This window comes from Ammodytes marinus, assembly GCF_949987685.1.
Source record: "Ammodytes marinus genome assembly, chromosome: 2".
NCBI lineage: Eukaryota > Metazoa > Chordata > Actinopteri > Uranoscopiformes > Ammodytidae > Ammodytes > Ammodytes marinus.
In genome coordinates, this window is record NC_137231.1 from 7154221 (window position 1) to 7166867 (window position 12647).

Consider the following 12647-nt stretch of genomic DNA (forward strand, 5'->3'; position numbering starts at 1 on the left):
AAATTATTTGGAAGCAAAACGTGTCATTTTTCATTCTAGGGAGTTGAGAGCAGTTTTATTGAATACTAGGCCTGCAGCTCAAGGATTTTTTTGGGGTGGGGGTATATTTTTGAAAAATACATATTTTTCTAGCAGAATAAAATTGTTTACAAGACATTAAACCTTTTTGGCCTTTGCAGAAATTCCAAAAGCTGTACCACACTATCGAAGCTGCAGTAGGAGGTGTAGCCCCCACCTGCAGGAGCATGGAGCTGCTTCCACAAACGCACAATGATATGATGCCGTTTATAACCGAACCAAATAGGCTTTTCTCTTATATCACCCCGACATCGGCTGGGTGAATGTAGCATAGGCCTACTGGCAATCATATGTTTTCTATTGAATGATAGTACGCCTATATGGCCACCTCCGATGAAACATACCAAGAACAATAATTAAAGAGGCAACAAAAATAGGTCACTAAATTAATAAAAAAATAAAGACAGACAAGAAGACAGTTCATAGCCATAATATATTTTGATGCAAGTGTGTTAACTATTTTTGGGAAGAGCAGAGGCTATTACAAATGGGACCATATGAACGCTCTGTTCAATATGGTCACAACATAGAGGGTCAAGTGGAAACGGGGTGTCTTTGGTGTCCATTTGCAGGCCTAAAACAATTTTACTGTTATAATTTATCGAAGTATAATAAAAACGATAGGGGAATCGGAAACATAGTGTTTCTTGATCAATTCATAAAACAGATAATTTAGTGATCAAACTAAAGTAGGAGTAACTAACTGGTATTTACGATATTTCGAGAGAGACAGTGAAGGCAGCATGGAAATGTTGTATAGTAGACATTGGCCACATCCTATACTACAACAAGTGGATGACATTTAGCATGTTTGATATCGTCTGTATTAGTAAATACACAACAAAATGACTATCGGCTGCGTGAAGTTCTGTACCGGAGAAGTGTGGTCAACATGAAGTGGCGAATCTTTTATATTTTATTTTTCATTTGAGCTAACCGCAGCTGAAACACAGCCTTTATCTTCCTGCTGGTGCACAAGTTGGACTGGCTGCACATCTGACTAACGGTGGATACTTAACTAGGTAATGTTACTTAATTTTGAAAATGTTCTATTAAATCCTCTGCAAAATATGCTTTTTGTTTCGTCACAAGGCTGTGTGTACTGTAACGTCACTACTAAAGTGCTGGACTGTTTACCCACGGTATCGTTTTTGTTTAGGCCTCAAGCCATGCCTCGGTCCACAGTGGGGTTGTGAATCCGCCAAAACGTCACTTCGAGGCTGAGTAGTCGGGGGAACTGCATCGGAGTTTACCTCTTGCGTGAAAGATAACACACGGTATGTGGTTACACTAAATCCTTAGCGCAAGGCTATAAGACTTCTTGTTTATTTTATATCGACTGAATAAGCCATGCATATTATTATTCCGTTTACATTTAAGTTGTTATGTAGCCTGTTGATTAGGCGTTTTATGGTGATGCTTTGTGTACATGTGTGATGACAGCTATAAAAGCTAACTGCACTGTGCTAACCACCAACAAGTCCACTCGAATTAAACAGCGCCAGCATTAGTTCTATTATATTGAAGTTACAATGACATGTGCTGTGGGCTATGTTACAGTAATGTACAGTATGTCAGTGGGGTAGACGTGTAAGTGGGGTTTCCTCTGTTGAGACAAATGTGTGTAGAGAGTGAGTTAGTTGGAAGGAAGTTAAGCTACATATCTGACAGTATGGTGATGGTTTGTAATCGCACCTTTATTTACCCACCATGAGCTCACACACCAGCTGGATTGTGTCTAAACACCAGCACACCTGCTACAGTTATTCTCTTTATTCCCATGTACAGTGTTCTATTTCGTCAACATTTAATTTTATTTTGGTGCACCTTATTCTCTAAACTTGTTATCTGCACTGTGTCCTTGGACTACCTATGTGTTTGTGTGTCAGTTGGCTCTCTTCACTTGTGTTTGTCTTCTTCTATAATTCATTGTTGAGAGGAGCCTGGGACTTAGGAAATTCATTGTTATAAATAAACAATCTTGAAATCTTGCCGTCTCCATCCAGCTCTCCTCTCTCTCTCACTCCTCTTCATTGTGTCTCTTTCCCTTGAAGGCTGAGATACAGACATGCGCCCACCGTCTCAGCAGGGCTATGTCTCTATAAGCTTGGCCGGACAAGGGGGTTACAATAACAGTAAGCAGTGGAGGAGACAGTCCTGCTGGAGGGTGAGTGAGTCCATCTATGAACTGCTCACAAAGGAATTTCTCCTGTCACTCCTCGTCCTCACTCTGACCTGCTTTCACACCCCGCCCGCTTAGACACTTATATCAGAAAAGAAGGGACTCTTCCTAGAACATCTCCAAGTATAGAATTGTAGGTTTTAATTCTAAGTTCAAGGCAATGTGTGTCACTCTATCTATTTAACAAATAGGGGGGAATTAGAATATTTTGTTGGCCCACGGCTGATATTTTGTATGCTCGTCGCAGCAACACAGCTATATTGGGCTTGTGGATAAAACGCACAACTCAAGAGAACAAACGTAGGTCTTTAAATAGAAGTAACCTGGATATAACCTCGAGTCGGTGTAAGCCTCTAGAACCCAGTATACTAGTATCTACTAATGTTGCATACCACCTAAATACCTTTATTTAGCCCAAAATATGATGTACCTCTTTATTTTATTTATTTAAGAATTATATTATATAATTTATAGTTTGTTATCAGAAAGTGCTAAGAAAAATCACTTCTTAGCTGTGCTGCACGATCACTTGGTCAACATCACTAATTCTATGTTGTTCCAAACCCGGTGGCAGCACTAGATCCCAAAATCAATTCAGTCTGAGTGATTAGACCTGTCAGGTCATGTTAGGTCCAGGGCGAGCCTGCACATTTGAAAATGAAAGGAAATGAAAATGTGTGTAACACGCTACGAAGATTATAGAAAAATATACTGCAAAAGAAGATGCTTAACAACTATAAAAGTGAGGCATGTATCCTATGGTACTGTGGATAATATGAATGTTGATATATTAAGTTTTGTGTCACAAATTTGCATGTAATATGTATAAAATATACAGGAATTAATAATAGCGATAGCAATAATTCTAATTATAAAAAATTCTAATACATTGATAAAGAAGGCATTATCCTCCATCTTCCTCTCCTCTGCGTGCCTTTTAGAAATGGAAGCAGTTGTCCAGGCTGCAGCGGAGCCTCATTCTCTTCACCTTGGCCCTCCTGTTCATTTGTGGACTAGCTTGGTTTCCTGCAGTCAGTGAACACCTCAGAGGTAAGGCATCTCCTATAACGTCCCATGAGTGTGCGCCACTGGCTATGCTCTCACAGCCTGCTAGGAGCTGGAGCGGTTGAATGTTAACAGAATAATTAGTGTTTTAGCTTTGTTAAAGGTGTAGTTCAATGTTTCCCATTAAAGGTGCAGTCAGTCAAAATAACTTTTGTCAAAATCGGTTAAAATTTCAACTCAACCTTTGCTGACCTTTTTGCATGTCATAAATATTCAAACCTATATGACCATTGTTTTTATGATTCAATAAATAAATTAATGTAATAATTAATGTTGCTCTCAAAGTGTACCTTGTGGTCTCATGGCAGCCTGTGGGAAACAAATTGATCATTCGTCAGTTTGAGATAGGCTCCTGTGTGCTTCAAACATGTGACCTTCAGTAATCATTATGGAGCATGCCACATGTCATTGAACTTTGTTACCATGTATTACTCTATTACTAAGTGTGTTTGTGTGCTTGTTTGTGTGTTGAGGCCTTACAGATGTAGAGCAGGACTCGGACATTAACAGCGTGCTGTGGACAGTTATTCCACATGTGCTGCCTGAGCCTCTCCAACCGGGCCGACCAGCACTACCAGAGCCAAGCCCCCAGGTTACAACACATCTCCTTCTTTTATTCAGTTTCTAAAAAGAATGATGCAAAACAGTGTGGAGAATGTTCCCTTTGAAATGCCAAAACCTTTCTTGGTTTAAAATTTGCATGGAAAATATGAAGGGGACATTTTCTTTTCCCCTTGTAGTTATGTGACAACTGTAGTTGTTCATCGATTGATAAATGACTCAAATACATATTTTCAACTTAAATTACAAAATTTTGCATTTACAAATGGTTTCCTTATGCGACCGCAGAAGAAATTATCCAATAAGCGAGGGCCGCCCGTCCTTCAGAACCGTCTGCAGAAGAGAGGGAACGCTTCAGAGACGCTGGTGGAGGACAAGGCATCTGATCACAGGAAGAAAGGAGGAGGGGAGGAGGAGAAGGTAGTCAACAGGTGAGACTTGGGAGCTTTATCATAAATAAACTTAGTCTGGGTTGATTTGTATGTACTGTAGGTGTACCTTTTGTGTTCTTATTTCTGCGGTGCCTTCCAGCTGGCGTGGGGCAGTGGTGGACACTGAGCAGGACACAGGCGGCACCAAGGATGAGCTGAACAAGGAGGATTCACCTGCTGGCCAAAATGCCACGTCAACAGCAGGTATCTGCCCTTTTATTTACCTCTGTCTCTCTCTCTTTTGATTTTCAATTAGTGACCTTGATTGAACCCAGTTAAAGGTCTCATATGATGCTCATTGTCAGGTTCCAAATTGTAGTTTTTTTGGAGTAGTGTCCAAAAATGCCTTTACATTTCTCAAATACCCCTTTGTTGCTAGAGCCGGTTTGCAGCTGGTTCAACGTGGACCTATTAGGAACTGGTTTGTCTTTTCCACCGCCTAGAGAGCCACCATATATATATATGACTCATATATGTATATATATATATATGTACAGAGTGATTGAGAAGAAAGTGTAACATTTAACAGTCACTTTCTTCTCAATCACTCTGTACATGGATGGAATAAAAATAATCACTTGTGTACTACGGCTGACCCTGCGCTCTGACCCCACTCCAAAGTGTGATAACTTGAGAGGGGATATTCGAAAAGACAGACTTCAATGTAGCCATTGACTAATAAAGTAACTTATTGTGTGTTCCAGAAGCTAATAGGCCTGAGGCGGTGCGCAACGCTTTCAGACACGCATGGAAGGGTTATAAAGACTTTGCCTGGGGCCACGACGAGCTGCGGCCGCTCTCTAAGTCCTACAGCGAGTGGTTTGGCCTGGGCCTGACTCTGATCGATGCCCTGGATACCATGTGGATACTGGGGCTAAAAGAAGGTTTGTGCCCTCCATCTGTTTCCATTAAACCACTAAATACTACACAGAAAGGTCGTCTTTCAATATCTATCAAATTCTCACCTCCAGTTCAATTAAAACCGTGTAGACTGTACAGTAGCTTCAGATTCAGTGCCACAGCAAAAACTGCAACATTGATTACTACACTGTTGAACAATTTGTAAAAAAAATATGAAGTGAGAGTAGTGACAAAAAAAAGAAATGAAACCTTTTAACATTATGAGCCGAGTTTGAATCTTGAACCATAGTTACTGTACATTTCTGGATATTATTTCAGATCATTTTGGTTCATTTTTTTAAATGATTGTTATTATTGATCCTCTTAACCTTTTGTAATGTGGTGTTGTAGAGTTTGAGGAAGCAAGGGCGTGGGTGGCCACAGAGCTCACGTTCAACAAGAATGTAGACGTCAACCTGTTTGAAAGCACAATCCGCATCGTGGGCGGCCTGCTGAGCACCTACAATCTGACTGGAGACACCCTCTTCCTAGAGAAAGCTGTGAGTTAACACACACACACACACACACACACCTATTCGTTTCACAGTGCTAATAAGCGTATTATACTGTATAAAGGAGATGGCAAGCCGGATGGAATTGAACATTTGTTTTACATCCGTAATATAATATTAAAGCGGCAACGAGTAACATTTAAATATCTTTTAAACAGCCTCATGTTTCCTCTCATAATCATAAATTACCTTTAACAGCAAACGAGACCATCAGTGCAAAGAAAGACGTTTTTATATAGTTTTTATTACTGCATTTGATCTGGTCGTACACCCAGTCCGATTTTCGGTTCACGCGTGCATGCTCTATGGTCACATATCCGTATTGGTCACAGATTTCAGTGTGGCGCAGTTACGCGATTTGAGAAGCCTATCCCTCCAGGTGAGGGAAGGGGAGCGGGAGCCTTGTTTGAGACAGTTGTTTGTCGTCATAATGACTGATAACGGGGCTGAACCATAAAAGAAAAAAAAGAAAATGCAATGAAGAAAAGCGAAAAGGGAGAGTGATAGTCGGGCGGGAGGGCGTTGCCAAGCAACGTATACACAATTTCACGCAGCGAACCTAGACTGCAGCATGGACTGCAGTGTTTACTCCTAAATGAATGAGCGGTAGCCTACTAAAACAAAGTTTACTTTGCCTCACCAGCATCATCAGATGACCATTATTCATCTGAAATAGTCATTATTTACAACATAAACACATTACCTCATCGTGATACTAACTAACTGCCATCTCTCGTTCATTCGCTTTGTGTGGGGACACGGACTCGTTCAGCTCCGTGAGAGGTGACAATGCATCAACTCATTGCAATCAGGTGTGTTTAGCACTTACTGGCATTAGTTGATGCTGTGTCACCCATAGACTCACGGAGCCGAAAAGAGTCCGGTGCCCTCACACTTTGCTTTCAACACACGGACACGCACCATATTGCTTCCTGATTATTTGAATCTGCACGCTGCCTGCACGAGCTAGAAAACAGCTTCACGACAGCTGGCGTCGTAATAATACTACCGCTTTTGTTCAAAGGTGTCGCCAACGTGCCGACTTACTCGTAGTGGCTTTAAGAGAAAGCTTTACAAAATGTTAAGGGTATGAAATAATAGACAATTTAAAAAAAAAATTAAATACTTTTGCCGTCCTGCTGTTTTGATATTTTTTTCTCAGTTCATCTGAGGACCAAGATCTTTAAGTTCTACACAGACATAAACATGTTAACATAGCATCTTTATTGCTTCTAATGTTGTACTTATTTTCACGATTTTCCATAATGTCATTTAAAGGTGGGGTAAGTCTTTCTGGAGTGTGCACTTTTTGTCACAAATCTGTTAATATCTCCTCATGATCCGCAACCGGCCCGTACAGTGTTAATGCACAGCCTAGGCTCTGTGAACAGGCATGTAAACTAAATGTTATGTAAACAAAGGGGGGGTCCACCATAGCTAGCAGCATGCCTGTTTACAGAGCCTAGGCTTTGCATTAACACAGGATTTCATTTTGAGCTAATCGTTAATCGTTCACTGATTTTGATAACAAGCATTTCGCCAAAATCGCTGACTCCACATCTAAGACAAAGAAACATGGGCATTAGATTAGGTCATATTTTGTGGCATTTGTGCATGAAAAATAATCTGAGCAATTGTTGCAGAATAATCCCCTGTTAAATGATGTATTAACCCATTGATGACGGCTGCTGCGCGATGCCACATTGGCTCTCCTGCCTGATGCTGCATCGCGCAGCATTATTACTTTATCTAATTTTCATGGCATTCCCAGCATAGAATGCACTGTCATTGGTTCAAATACACATGAGGTGGGTTTTGTTGATTTTTTGAAGACCACGTGACCACCCAAAAGTTGTGTGGTTTGCCGAAAATCATGTCAATCAAAAAAATTAAAAACAAAATAATAAAAGAAATACGCCAGCTATGTCGGCGACAGAACAGTTAGTGGCGTTTGGTGCGCAGAATCAAGGTCTACTATAGACTACTGACGAAAATCACACAACACATTGCATCTATTTATTAACAATATTTAATAATTTTCTAATTCATCTAATTTTGACGATTTTTAGAAATATTTGTTGGTTTGTAAGCGCTAAGGGAGCATGTTTAAATAAAACCTGTGAACCTTAACTTTTAAATGTATTTTATTTCATGTTTATATGTGCTACACAGGCTTAGATATTAAGGTTTTGGTAGACTTGACAATTCGTACTATTTTTTCAGAAAACCCTCAGGCATTAAGGACATGCATCCTAGACTGCCATAGTCATCAATGGGTTAATGGCTTGGGCTGTAGTTTAGGAACGCCAAACCAATATCAGTTTAATCCTACTAACATCTACCTGAGCAAATTGTCCCTCTAATCGTATCTGTTGAAACAGGCTGTAAGTCTCAAGCCAAATAGTCGAGCCGTCATTAGCGCAGAATGGAATGAACAATATGGGCCCTGCAGCAGACAGCAACACAGATCAAAGGCACCAGGCAAAGCTGAGCCCCTCCCGTGATATTATGAAAATGAAATCATAGCCAGTCATGGTTGATGCTTTCCCCTTGTGGTTTTCAGGTCAAGACAGGTCAAGTCACCTTTTTTGTCAATTTCTGCAATATGTGTCTTACAAACAGAGGAATCAAAAATACGTTTCTCTCCGACCCTCAGTGCAATAAGTACAAAAGGATAAAATAAGAGAAGTTATATATAAATAAATACATTCTAAACAGTTCAAAAAGTAAGGCAAAACCAACCGGTATAGAAAAGTAAATACATTGAAATGTGCAATTTGTTAAATGTTTTACAATCAGTGCAACATCAGTAAACTGAAAACAATTGAAATAGTACAATATAAGGGCATAACAACGTGCAGACTGATTATAAATAGATACATGTACAAAGCACTGATTCATGCCTTTTGTAGTTGCAAATGTATTTAGTGTAATGTGCAGTGCTTCCTGTGCAGATAGACATGGGCTCCAGGCTGATGCCAGCCTTCAACACCCCGTCAAAGATCCCCTACTCTGACGTGAACATCGGTAAAGGCACGGCCCACCCCCCACGCTGGACCTCAGACAGCACTGTAGCAGAGGTCACAAGCATCCAGCTGGAGTTCAGAGAGCTCAGCCGCCTCACCCAGGAGCCACACTACCAGGTAACCACAACAACACGTGTTGCTGCTTGTAGAGTCATAGACTCTACAACATAAGAGAACTTCTCGTGTAGGCCGAGTGTGTCTGTTTTATTCTAGTTTGTTTTATCCTGAATGCATTACTCAATTAAGGGCAAATTAAATGATCATTGAACCTTGAAGGCTCGTGGATGTCTACTACATCAGGTCAAGATTTTTTTAGTGTTGAAATCAGCATGCTATTTTGGCGGTTCTGACATGCAAACCAGTGCGCAGCGGAAGTGACATCACATCGATGTAGCCTCCGTACAAAACAACAAGGAATGAGACGGATATATATATAAGCAAGTAGCGAGATCAAAGCACAATGTTATGATGAAATAAATAAATACAAGTATTCCCCTCATCATGTGCCTACTGCATGCTTACTAGATTCATTTTGTGATCAGCTGTACTATGTAGAATATGACAAAAGAAAGGGTTTGGCACGGAACCCAGACAAAGTGCAGAGTCTGTAGACATAGGCAGGTCCCCCTTGTGTAACAGATGTGACATATGCCCTTGGTGTTCCAGGCTGCGGTGGCTGAGATCATGGACCAGGTCCACAAACTGGATGGGAAGCTGGATGGTCTGGTGCCCATGTTCATCAACACTAACACTGGAAAGTTCACCCATCAACGCATCTACACACTGGGAGCCAGAGCCGATAGCTACTATGAATACCTGCTCAAACAGTGGATCCAGGGAGGCAAGAAGGAACAACAGTGAGTCACAATACAGATATACAGGGTTTACTTTCACCTGACCATATGAAATGTTACGCCTTAAACGACCATAGCAGTGCTCTGCAAAGTCCTATGAGCCACAGATTTTCCAATGCATGCAAGTGCCATCGTTATTTTGAATTCATCTTCTTACAAGCATGTAGACAAAGAAAAGAAAAGCTTTGGAAAAACACAACATGCTCATATAGGATATAGTTTATTCTCGTATAAAGGAAAGAGAAGAAGAAGCCAAAATCTGAACATATGTGGAAAAAGCTAAGCAATGTATATATTTGGCGGAAAAATTACTCAAATAATCCATAGATTTATTTATCCATGAGGGCAAATTGTATGAATTGGTCTTATTAATATGATAATTGATTAATATAATAAATCCTTCATTATATAGTGTATTTATTTACATGAATTTGCTGATCAACTACATCAACTATTTATAGCCTTGGGTGTATCCATACCAGAAATTGATTTAGAATGGACCAATAAGGACTTTACATTAAAATATGATTTCATCCATTGTCGGGTAACCCTAACCCAAAATCTTCAGGCTGTACTATCGCTGGCAGTGTTTGGTGACTTGTGGCCTGTGTCAGACGGACTGATAGGAGATTAATAAAGTGGAACAGCAATCCCCTTGAGGCCCCAGGCTTAGTTTAAGCAGCTTTGTATAGGTCTGAATTATTTGTGGTTGTGTTTTTCTTGTCACTTCTGGGTATTGGCCTACATTAGTTGTATGTTAAGATTCAAAGGGACGTAGGGAAATATATTTGATAATATCAATCTTCATGCGTTGTATTAATCATTACTAGAAATAATCTGCTGCCAGTCTTGGGGGAGGAAAAAAATATATATTTGGAAACTGTCACTGTGTGTTTGATTACTTTACACAGTGTGTGTGTGTGTGTGTGTGTGTGTGTGTGTGTGTGTGTGTGTGTGTGTGTGTCTGTGTGTGTGTGTGTGTGTGTGTGTGTGTGTGTGTGTGTGTGTGTGTGTGTGTGTGTGTGTGTGTGTGTGTGTGTGTGTGTGTGTGTGTGTGTGTGTGTGTGTGTGTAGTCTCTTGGCTGACTATCAGCAGGCAATAGATGGTGTGAAGAGGAACCTGTTGCAGAAGTCTACGCCTAATGGCCTCACCTTTGTTGGAGAGCTCTCCCATGGACAGTTCAGCCCTAAAATGGTCAGTAATATTCTAAACTTTATTATATTTGTGAACTATCTGTTACCTGTTCAAATGCAAATATGTTCAATGTGTGCATAGTGTTTGGTGTTAAAACCTTTTACAGTATCTCACAAAAGTGAGTACACCCCTAACATTTCTTCAAATATTTCATTATATCTTTCCATGCGACAACACTGAATAAATGACACTTTGATACAATGTCAAGTAGTCAGTGTACAGCTTGTATAACAGTGTAAATTTACTGTCCCCTCAAAATAACTCGACACACAGCCATTAATGTCTAAACTGTTGGCAACAAAAGTGAGTACACCCCTAAGAAAAAATTTCCAAATTGGGCCCAAAGTGTCAATATTTAGTTTTGCCAACATTATTTTCTAGCACTGCCTTAACCCTCTTGGGCATGTAGTTCACTAGAGCTTCACAGGTTGCAACTGGAACCCTCTTCTACCCATTCATGACGACATCAAGGAGCTGGTGGATATTAGAGTCCTTGCGCTCCTCCACCTTCTGTTTGAGGATGCCCCAACGATGCTCAATAGGGTTTAAGACTGGAGACATGCTTGGCCAGTCCATAACCTTTACCCTCAGTTTCTTTAGCAAGCCAGTGGTCGTTCGGAGGGGTGTTTGGGGTCGTTATCATGTTGCAGTACTGCCCTGCGGCCCAGTTTATGAAGGGAGGGGATCATGCTCTGCTTCAGTATGTCACAGTACATGTTAGAATTCAATGAACTGTAGATCCCCAGTGCTGGCAGCACTCATGCAGCCCCAGACCATGACACTCCAACCACCATGCTTGACTCTAGGCAAGACACACTTGTCTTTGTACTCCTCACCTGGTTGCCGCTCCACACTCTTAACACCATCTGAACCAAATAAATGTATTTTGGTCTCATCAGACCACAGGACATGGTTGCAGTAATCCATGTCCGTAGTCTGTTTGTCTTCAGCAAACTTTTTGTGGGGTTTCTTTTGCATCATCTTTAGAATAGGCTTCTTTCTGGGATGACAGCCATGTAGACCAGTATGATGCAGAGTGCGGCGTATGGTCTGAGCACTGACAGGTTGACCCCCCACCCCTTCAAGCCCTTCAGCAATGCTGGCAGCACTCATACGTCTATTTTCCAAAGCCAACCTCTGTGTACGACGCTGACCACGTGCACTCAACCTTCGTAAACTGGGCCGCAGGGTGGTATTGCAACATGATAACGACCCCAAACACACCTCCAAGATGACCAGTGGCTTGCTAAAAAAGCTGAGGGTAAAGGTTATGGCCTGGCCAAGCATGTCTCCAGACCTAAACCCTATTGAGCATCTTTGGGGCATCCTCAAACAGAAGGTGGAGGAGCGCAAGGTCTTTAATATCCACCAGCTCTGTGATGCTGTCATAAATGGGTGGAAGAGGGTTCCAGTTGCAACCTGTGAAGCTCTAGTGAACTACATGCCCAAGAGGGTTAAGGCAGTGCTGGAAAATAATGGTGGCCACACAAAATATTTACACTTTGGGCCCAATTTGTACATTTTTTCTAAGGGGTGTACTCACTTTTGTTGCCAGCAGTTTAGACATTAATGGCTGTGTGTCGAGTTATTTTGAGGGGACAGTAAATTGACACTGTTATACAAGCTGTACACTGACTACTTTACATTGTATCAAAGTGTCATTTCTTCAGTGTTGTCCCATGGAAAGATATAAAGAAAAATGTGAAGAAATGTGAGGGGTGTACTCACTTTTGTGAGATACTGTATGTATGTCCTAACCCTCAAATCAATCTAAGCAATAACCAAATAGGTAGGTCATACATAGGGGTGTTCCAATTCACGTAATCGTACCGAACTGCACTGT

The 12647-nt window shown here is 41.0% G+C and overlaps 1 protein-coding gene across 1 annotated transcript in view; it reads left to right on the forward strand.

Moving 5' to 3' along the window:
• The first annotated feature begins 860 nt into the window (after positions 1–860).
• man1b1b (mannosidase, alpha, class 1B, member 1b) overlaps positions 861–12647 on the forward strand; it is a 19076-nt gene continuing 7289 nt past the window's right edge. The window contains exons 1-12 of the mRNA XM_080047929.1: positions 861–1100; positions 1238–1355; positions 2133–2245; positions 3202–3310; positions 3799–3917; positions 4175–4317; positions 4418–4521; positions 5022–5201; positions 5569–5717; positions 8684–8872; positions 9422–9612; positions 10684–10804. Coding sequence (XP_079904055.1) covers positions 2147–2245; positions 3202–3310; positions 3799–3917; positions 4175–4317; positions 4418–4521; positions 5022–5201; positions 5569–5717; positions 8684–8872; positions 9422–9612; positions 10684–10804 — 1404 coding nt within the window. The 5' untranslated portion in view covers positions 861–1100; positions 1238–1355; positions 2133–2146. The remainder of the gene's footprint in view (positions 1101–1237; positions 1356–2132; positions 2246–3201; positions 3311–3798; positions 3918–4174; positions 4318–4417; positions 4522–5021; positions 5202–5568; positions 5718–8683; positions 8873–9421; positions 9613–10683; positions 10805–12647) is intronic.